Genomic DNA, 9,614 nt, shown 5'->3' on the forward strand with positions numbered 1-9,614 from the left:
CTCAGGAGTTTCGCTCGCTCCATCTTCTCCATTGTTGTGGACGCTCCTTGCAGTCTCCTCCTGCCTCTTTGTCTTCTCTGCCTCTGCTTTTATTGGGGATTTTTCTTTATGGAGGAAGCGAGATGGGATGGGGAGGATGGGGACTTGGGAGGTGAGCAAAGAGTTGGCCAGGGAAGAAACTGAAGGTGCGGGCACAACTCTCAGTCCCTCCAGTTCGCGGCCCTCCTCCCCCGACTCCTGTTTCCCTGTTGCAGCTGCTCTTAACAGATGTTTTGAGGCATCTCTGAGCCGGGTGGCACGCTTAGGACTCCGACTGAGCTCTCCACCGCCTACCCCCGTCACTTCCTCCCGTTGCTTTTTCATTTGTTCACTCACTGTGGGGGTTGGAAGCAATGCTGTTATTCCTCTTAGCAAAAATAGGATTTTTTCTATTTCCTTTTCTTTGGAGTTTCCTGTTTGTGACGGAAAAAGTGCAAGTATGAAGGGTTAAGTCTCGTTTAATTAATCTTATAGGGAATTTTGAGGTAGTGGGTCGATTTGCTTTTGGTTCTAAGTCTTTTCACATTAAACAACATCGAATTAAAGCACAGAATAACAGATTCTTTTCATATTTCACTTTATGTTTGGGTAATGTTTGCATCCATTTGTTGCACTCTACTAGGACATATGGCAGATGATATTCTTAAAGCTGATGTAACTGCGAGGGCCTAATGGGTTATTTATGGTAGTGTTAACAGTAAGGAGTAGGTTTTGAGTATTAACAACTTAGGGAAGGCTTTCTGTTTCACAAGAGCTGTGCTAACTTGCTTAAATATCTTCTCTTCAACTGGGTGTGCTGGAGGTCTATGTTGTCCAGGTTACATATTCTACTTCGGGGAAGTTGTTAACAGTGAAGCATTGAATCAGCTCAGAACTTGTTATGCTGAATGGATTCAATGCCCTGTAACATTCTTTTTCCCCCCCCGCCCGTTGTGATCTGCAGGAAACTAACATTCTTGACTTGGAATAGAACTAAAATAAATTTAGGATAAATAGTAAAGGATTCCATCATTTTGCACCTTTGACAGTAAGTTAAAAAATCCATTAGATGCAAAACTCTGTGCACAGTTACCAGTCTTAATACTTTTCTTACTCAATGGGTAGTTTATGAAATTTGGATTTTGGACTGTTGTGCCTTATTTCCTAAGTGCATTTAAATTGTGTAGGTTCTTCCTCGATGTTGAAAAAGGAAAAAAAATATTGGGTAGGTTCTTTGGACAGTGGTTGTGTATAAGTGAAGTCTTAATACTGTATTGACTTATTCTTGTCTGCAAAACCTAGGTCATTCTTGTCGTTGTTGTATTTCAAGTTAAAAGGGTTCACTTTTCAGTAGTTTTATTTTCACCTAACAACCATTATGTGTGCAATTGGTAGTGTAGGAGACAAAAAGATATTGGGAGAGTAGTCGGTGGTTTTGGCTAGAATGTGTTTTGATCAGGCAGAGCAAAGGTATAAAAAATGTTTTGAGAACGGGCCCTGATTTCAGAAATTAGCCATCATTTTTTAATCTACATTGGATTTTTGAAGTTTTTCTTTTCAAAGTGGAGAGAGTCTCATTTGCCCGGGCTGGTCTTGAACTCGCTTCAAGCCCCCTGACTAGCTGGGCTTACAGACTTGAGCCACCATGTCAGGACGGATTTTTGAAATTTGAAAGTCATATTTTCATGGTGAGTTTTGTATTATAAAATTCACCTGATTTCATAGACGAATCATACTATTTATTTATGTATTTATGTATGTATTTATTTTTTTGAGACAGAGACTCACTCTGTTGCCCAGGGTGGAGTGCAATGGCTCGATCTTCACTCTTTGCAGCCTCCACCTGCTGGGTTCAAGCAGTTCTGCCCCAGCCTCCTGAGTAGCTGGGATTATAGGCATCCATGCCTGGCTTATTTTCGTATTTTTAGTAGAGATGGGGTTTCACCATGTTGACCAGGCTGGTCTCCAACTCCTGACACCAAGTGATCTGCCCTCCTCGGCCTCCCAAAGTGCTGGGACTACAGGTGTGAGCCACCACGCCCTGCCAACAAGTCATACTTGACCCCCTTCAGTATGTAAGTGTCTTTGAAAAAGTGGTAGTAGTTTAGGTGGAGGGGATTAATGCTATTTGTAAATCATGGAGTTCAACTTTTACTTTATTTAATCTTAAAAATGCAGTGAGGTTGGCTGGACGCAGGGGCTCACACCTGTAATCCCAACACTTTGGGAGGCTGAGGCGGGCGGATCACCTAAGGTCAGGAGTTCAAGACCAGCCTGGCCAACGTGGCAAAACCCCATCTCTACAAAAATACAAAAAGTTAGCTGGGCGTGGTGGCAGACGCCTGTAATCCCAGCTACCCAGGAGGCTGAGGCAGGAAGAATTTCATGAACCTGGGAGGTGGAGGTTGTAATGAGCCGAGATCGTGCCACTACACTCCAACCTGGGCAACAAAGTGAGACTCTGTCTCCAAAAAAAAAAAAAAAAATGCGGTGAGGTAGGTTCTATTATTATCTCCATTTACAGGTAAAGAAACTGGGGGTAGAGTATGTAAGTAATTTTCCTGTATGGTTAAGCTTGGATTAGAACATTGATCACTTAGCTTCAGAGCCCTGTGTGGTTTCCACACTGCTAGATAGAAAGTTAGGTGAGCTATTATGGGTGTCAGTTTGCCCCTGTTTTACACCAGGCCCTCTGCTTCAGGCTTGCCTTAGTCAGTATGCATATTTTGATGTATTTGTTTGGTCTTGCTCAAAATCGTGTTATGAAAATTAAGGTGAACACTTAAATGCTATTCTAATCATTATGAAAATTATTGGGCACCGCTTGGACTCTAATAACTTGAGTTGTTCCTGTAGAATTACAGTTGTATTAAAAGGATGTTTTCATCATAGTGACTTTTTTCTGCAGCCCAGTTGCCGTATCTTGAATATCAAAGAGAAATCTTGAATTACTGCTTCATTCAAAGCTCTGAAAAAGGAAGTTTTTTCAGAAGTTTTTGCAAAATAATTTGCTTACTTGTACTGACAGGAGGCTACTTAATAATCCTTATCTCACTTAGGAAATAGTTACATTCTGCTCTTGGAATATTAATTTATTTGGTTATTGGTGCTATTTTAGACCTTACAGGGTCTGTTTGGGTATAAATGCTGTGTTATCTTTCTAAAATCTGAAAAATTCTGAAGCACATTTGTTCTTTAAGTTTTTAAATAAAAGATGAGGACCCTGTAGTACTGTTTTGGGGAAACACAACAGCATATATATATATATGTGTGTGTGTGTGTGTGTGTCTATATATGTGTATATGTATATATGTATGTGTTTATATATATATAAAAAAGTATTTTTATTTTTTGAGATGGAGCCTTTCTCTGTCACCCAGGCTGAAGTGCAGTGACGTGATCTCGGCTCACTGCAACCTCTGTTTCCCGTGTTGAAACGATTCTCATGCCTCAGCCTCCTGAGTAGCTAGGAAAACTGGTGTGAGCCACCATGCCTGGCTTTTTTTGTATTTTTGTATTTTTAGTGGAGATGGGGTTTCACCATGTTGGCCAGACTGGTCTCGAACTCCTGACCTCAATTGATCCACCTGCCTCAGCCTCCCGAAGTGCTGGGATTACAGGTGTGAGCCACTGTGCCCCGGCCGCAACAGCATATTTTAATACTTGTTTTTGAGACTTAATTTATTTAGTTGCCCTGTGAAACAGTTAAGTAGCCAAATACAAAAATGTAGGCATGTGTTTGAATTTCAGAGTTCTGACAGTATTTTCAGAGATAGCGTGTGCATGAGAGCATGAAAAGGTTTGCTGTGGCAGTTATACAACCTTAAAGTTCAGTTTAAGTAATTTTTTTGTTTGTTTTGGCATGAAGTCTCACTTTGTCGTCCAGGCTCACATGCAGTGGCATGATCTTGGCTCACTGCAACCTCCATCTCCCGGGTTCAAGCAGTTCTCCCCTCTTGGCCTCCCAAGTAGCTGGGATTACAGGTGCCTGCTACTATGCCCAGCTAATTTTTGTATTTTTAGTAGAGACAAGGTTTCACCATGTTGGCCAGGCTGGTTTCCGACCCCTGACCTCAAGTGATCTGCCCACCTCAGTCTCCCAAAGTGCTGGGATTACAGGTATGAGCCACTGCGCCCGGCCCAGTTTAAGTAATCTTTATTTCGGTTTTTTTGTTTGTGTTTTTTGCAACACATTTGGAACTTTCAATTTTTAAGGTTGACAGTTGTTTCAGCACGGCTCTTTTGGAATTAGTGGGCTCTTGAATGCACCAGAAAGCATAGCACCATTTCACAGTTTGTAAAGTCTGTGGTTTGAAAAATCCGCAGTTTGTTTATTGGCATATTTGACATGTTAATTGAACATATCTGTTATCTAAAACATTAATGGACTCCTTTTGCCTTGATTTTTGCCTAATGTGTTTAGCTAAGTGTACTTCTGATTAACACCCCTTTTAGTAGTTAAAGGGTCCTGTTTGTTTTACTCTCTTGGTTTGCAAGTTGGCTGAATAAAATGAATACTTTTTCAGACAATTAAGGACAAAAGCTCTGTATGAAATGATACCACAGAGGGCTTAGATTTCCTTGGCACAGTGATTCTTAACCCTGGCTACACATTAGAATCACTTCGGGAACTTTTTAAAACACTTGTACCCATCCCCAGATACTCTGATTTATTTGGTCTGGAGTGGGTGCTATGTATTGGTATTTTTTAAAGATCCCTGTAGGAGTCTAAATTGTAGCTGTTTGAGAAGTGCTGCTTGGAGGAGAGCTTCCTTAGTAATGGTCTTTTGCTGTAGTTGTCATTTTGGGAGGTAGTATATTTTGGTATGTGCTCTTTGGTAACAACAACAAAAATATCCAAAAAACTAATGTGTTAGCATTTTTGTTTTACATAGCTAAGAAGCACTTACAGAACAGTACTGTAAAGTTCTGGGAGTTAAAAGCCAGATATTTTTGTCAAACAACTTTAATGATACAAGTTTACAATCAATTTATCATAGTTGTGTATTAATGGCTTCCAGAGTATTTACCATTGTGCCATGATTGGAGTCTTATATAATTTGGATATCCTTAATATTTTGAAATAATTGCACATAATTACCTTAGCACTACCCATCTTTGGTGTTGCCAACAATACCTTTTGTGTGCACTGCCCACTATGTGCTTTCTTAGTAATTGTTAATGTTTGTCTCGCTTAGTGCTTTTAAAATAACAAGTATTCTTAATGTTTACGTGGAATTTCAATCCAACCATTATTCTTATGTGCATAATTTTGTTTACTACTTTTTTGATTTACAATAGAAGAGTTATGACTTTAAACATTGTATATCATTAGGCTTTTATTGGTATTTTGATTAGAAAATAACTGATTGCTTGTAATTATTAGAATTTTAAATAATCAAAAGCATGCTTTTATTCTTTCCATAGGTTATGGAAAGAATTCCTTTTCAATTGAGATAAAATATATAATTTCAAAAAAGTTTTTGAAAAAAGTTTTTGTTTTGACTCCTTGATCTTACTTTTGGGGCTTGATCTTCCCTTTTCAAAACTTATTTAACCTTACTCTGACCTTACTTTTTCAAAATTGCCTGGTTTTGAAACCTGGCTCTACGGCCTATTGTAAGTTATTTAACTTCCGTGTGTTTCATTATACTCATCTGTATTGGTTACTGCTTTAACTTCTGTGTATCTCAGTGTACTCATCCGTATTGGTCATACTTGTCTGTTATGGTCAGAGAAGATACTTTGTATGATAGTTATCTTTTAAAATATACTGAGACTTAATTTTTGGCTTAACATATAGTCTGTCCTGCAAAATGTCCCATGGGCACTGCAGAATGATGTGAGTGCTGCTGCTGTTGGGTAGTGAGTGTTATATATGTCTGTTAGATCTAGTTGATTTGTGTTATTAAGTCCTCTATTTCCTTACCTTCTTTTTGGTTGTTCTATTCATTATTGGGGATGGAGGGTGTATTGAAGTCTGAAACTGTTATTGTAGCACTATCTGTTTTTGTTGGTTTTTGCATTGTACATTTTGATGGGCATTAGGTACATAAATGTTTATAAATGTTATATCTTCTTGCTGTATTGAACCTCTTACTAATATGTAATGTCTTTTTTCTCTTGTAATCTTTTTTGTTTTAAAGTCTATTTTGTCTAATACTATAGTCACCACCCTGCTCTCTTTTGGTTACTGTTTGCGTGGAATATTTTTTCCATCCTTTCACCTTCAATCTGTTTGTGTCTTTGGATCTAAAGTGAGTCTCTTGTAAATGGACGTAGTTGGATCAGGTGCTCTTAATCCATTCTGCCAGGTCTGTCTTTTAATAGGAACATTTAACTATTTACATTTAAAGTAATTACTGTTAAGGAAGGAGGGCCAGGTGCAGTGTTTCATTCCTGTAATCCCAGCACTTTGGGAAGCTGAAATGGGAAGATCACTTGAGTCCAGGAGTTTGAACCAGCCTGGGCAACATAATGAGACCGTGTTCCTACAAACAATAAAAAAAATATTAGCCAGGCATGGTGGCGCGCACCTTTAGTCCTAGCTACTCAGGAGGCTGAAGCAGGAGGATCACTTGAGCCCAGGAAATTGAGGCTGCAGTGAGCTATGATCATGTCACTGCACTCCAACCTGGATGACGGGAGACCCTGTCACATACAATAAAAAGAAGGACCTCTGTCATTTTGCTATTTGTTTTGTATAGGCATATAGCCTTTTGTTCCTTATTTCCTGCATTACTATTTTTTTGTTTAGCTGATTTTTTTTTTAGTAAAATGTTTATATTTCTTTGCATTTTCTTATTTTTATTTTATTTGTAAATAGAGACTGGGTTTTGCCATGTTGCTCAAGCTTGCCTCGAACTCCTGGGCTCAAGCGATCTACGTCTCAGCCTCTCAGAGTGCTGGGATTACATGCGTGATCCACTGCTCACGTCTCATTTTCTTTTGAGTATATTCTGTAGTTTTTGTGTGGTTACCATGGGGATTACATTAAACATCCTAAATATTGTAATTTCAATTTATACCAGTTTAACTTTGACATATAAAAACTCTGCTCCTTTATAGCTCCATCCCCACCTCTTTCAGGGTTTGATTTCACATAGTTACATCTTTGTACATTGTGTGCCCCAAAGCATAAACTCATAATTCTTTTAAATGCATTAGTTTATTATTTAGAAAACAAAGTGTGGATGTAGGGACCAAGGGAAACTTCCCTTTTGCCCTCTGAAGATTTGCTGAAAAATCAACTCAGACAAGGCAGATTAATTGGAGGAAAGACATACAAATGTATTTGATGTGTACATGGGGCGAACCACAAAGTGATTCCCCACACTCCAATGTAGTTCAGAAGCTTATATACCATCCTGGTGAAACAGGTTATGGGAAGGGGGAGAAGAGGAATTCTGTTGATAGGATTGCTAGGGAGAATGGATCAGAGAACAGAGATGAACTTGTACATTATCTTGTGAAGGGTCTGTTTAGGTGTGGTTACCTTCTTGGTCCTACAGGAGGAGAAGAAAAGAAGTTACTCATTTTGGTGGGTCTGGATCTTAGGCAGATGAAGGCTTTGGGATATGGTGGGGGTATCAGGAGGGCAGGGAGGAAAGTCAGACCTTGAGGCTTGTTCATTCAGCATGTCAAAATGCCATATTTCGGGTATCACTGAGCCCCAACATGGAGGTACAAACCAAGGAACTAAAATTGACCAAAAGTCTTCATAATTTACCCTCCAAGCCTTTCCCTGAAACTTGCAAGCCTTCAGTAGACTCCAGAGTTGCAAAATAGTTTTTGTAAGACAGATTCTGCCAGTGAAGTGTTGTCTAGATAGGGAGATGGATTCCTGGTGTTTCTTACTCCACTGTCCTCCCGGAATCCTCTCTGTGGGGATAACTTTAGACATAGTCCCTCCTTGGAGGAGGAAAACCCACTTCCGCCTTCAGTCCGAGATAGATAACCATGGTTTTCCTCATCTAGACTCAGCTCTGCTGCTGTTCAGTGAGTGAGTGCTAGCCTGAAGGTGGGTAGTGTGGAATGCACTCACGGTAGCACTTTGAGCTGGATTGACGTATTACCTCATTTTATTCATGAGAAAACTGCGTCCTAGAGGAGGTTACCAACTTTCCTAAAGTCATATAGCTACCAGGTGGAAGATTGTATATTGGACTCAATTCTGTCTTATGCCAAAGCATCTCTTGTTAGCCACTACTCTCTGCTGCCTCCTGTAATTAAGTAAATATAACACATTATGATACGTGTTAAAATGGCTAGTGGAAAGTGCTTTGGGAGCACATAGGAAGGAGTAAATACATTTTGGGATTTGGGGAAGTGTTTCATGCAGAGGAGGTGACATGAGATTGGTCTTAAACGGTAAGTGGGAGAAGGACGTTCCATATATAGGGGAAAGTATATGCAAAAGCGTGGAGGTGTTTAGTATATGGTAAAGATTTGAATATGATTGGCACTTACAACCAAGTTAACTATTTTAAGAGTGTTATACTTTATCCTGTAAGTTATTTGGTAAACAATGGAGGTTTTAAAGTATGGTAATAAAACATGGTCAGTTTGGCTTTTGTGGAGTATTGTGTGGAGAATGGTTTGGTGGGTGGAGGGGGAGGTTGGTGATGGCTGGGTGGGAAACTAGATGGAGGGGGTGTACATTTCAGAGGCTCTCTCCAGTGACAGGCGATCGGATTAGGAAGAGAATTCTAAGAAAGCTTGGACTGTTTATTGAATATAAGTACTGAGGAGAGAATGAGAATGGAGTGCAGATTTTGAATTTTCACTCATTTCCAGGATTACTTATTTCTTGTCCTCTTGAAAGCTGTTTGGTAATTGGCCCAATGATCAGTTTGGGGATTAAGTTCATGGAAAAGAATGGGGATGAATTTTTTTTGAGACTGGGTCTCATGTTGTTACCCAGGTTGGAGTGCAGTGGCACCATCACTGCTCACTGCAGCCTCAATCTCCTGGGCTGAACCATCCTCCTGCCTCAGCCTCCAAGTAGCAGGAACTACACATGCACACTGTCACTCTCTATAGAGTTGTAATTACAGTACAATGGGTTATCTCAGTCTCCTGTTGAGTGGTTTGGTTTTTTTGTTCTTTTTTTGACAATAACTTCTTGTCCGATAGTGAGTGTTTTTGTTTTTTGTTTTGTTTTGTTTTTTCTTGGAGACAGGGTCTCACTCTGTCACCCAGGCTGGAGTGCAGTAGCACGATCTCAGCTCACTGCAACCTCTGTCTCCCAAGCTCAAGTGATCCTCCCACCTTGGCCTCCAAGTAGCTGGGACTACAGGTGCGCCATCATGCCCAGCTAATTTTTCTAATTTTTGTAGAGATAGGGTTTCACCGTGTCACCAAGGCTGTGTTTCTTGACATTAGAAAAAACTAATTGTGTCAGCTTTGTATTCAAAGGGATATGTTTTAATGTTCATATTTAGAGGTTATGGTCGATGTTTTTTTTTTGAGACAGAGTCTTGCTCTGTTACCCATACTGGAGTGCAGTGGCATGATCTCAGCTCACTGCAACCTCTGCCTCCCGGGTTCAAGTGATTCTCCTGCCTCAGCCTCCTGAGTAGCTGAGATTACAGGAG

The 9,614-nt window shown here is 39.9% G+C and overlaps 1 protein-coding gene across 1 annotated transcript in view; it reads left to right on the plus strand.

Moving 5' to 3' along the window:
- Positions 1–6: 6 nt before the first annotated feature.
- Positions 7–9,614, plus strand: part of LOC105536956 (translocation protein SEC63 homolog) — a gene marked incomplete at its 3' end in the record, with an annotated part of 102,560 nt that continues 92,952 nt past the window's right edge. The window contains exon 1 of the mRNA XM_011976442.1: positions 7–476. Within this exon, the coding sequence (XP_011831832.1) occupies positions 128–476 (349 nt within the window). The remainder of the gene's footprint in view (positions 477–9,614) is intronic.

The sequence above is a fragment of the Mandrillus leucophaeus genome, unplaced genomic scaffold, assembly GCF_000951045.1.
Source record: "Mandrillus leucophaeus isolate KB7577 unplaced genomic scaffold, Mleu.le_1.0 Scaffold166, whole genome shotgun sequence".
NCBI classification, from domain to species: domain Eukaryota; kingdom Metazoa; phylum Chordata; class Mammalia; order Primates; family Cercopithecidae; genus Mandrillus; species Mandrillus leucophaeus.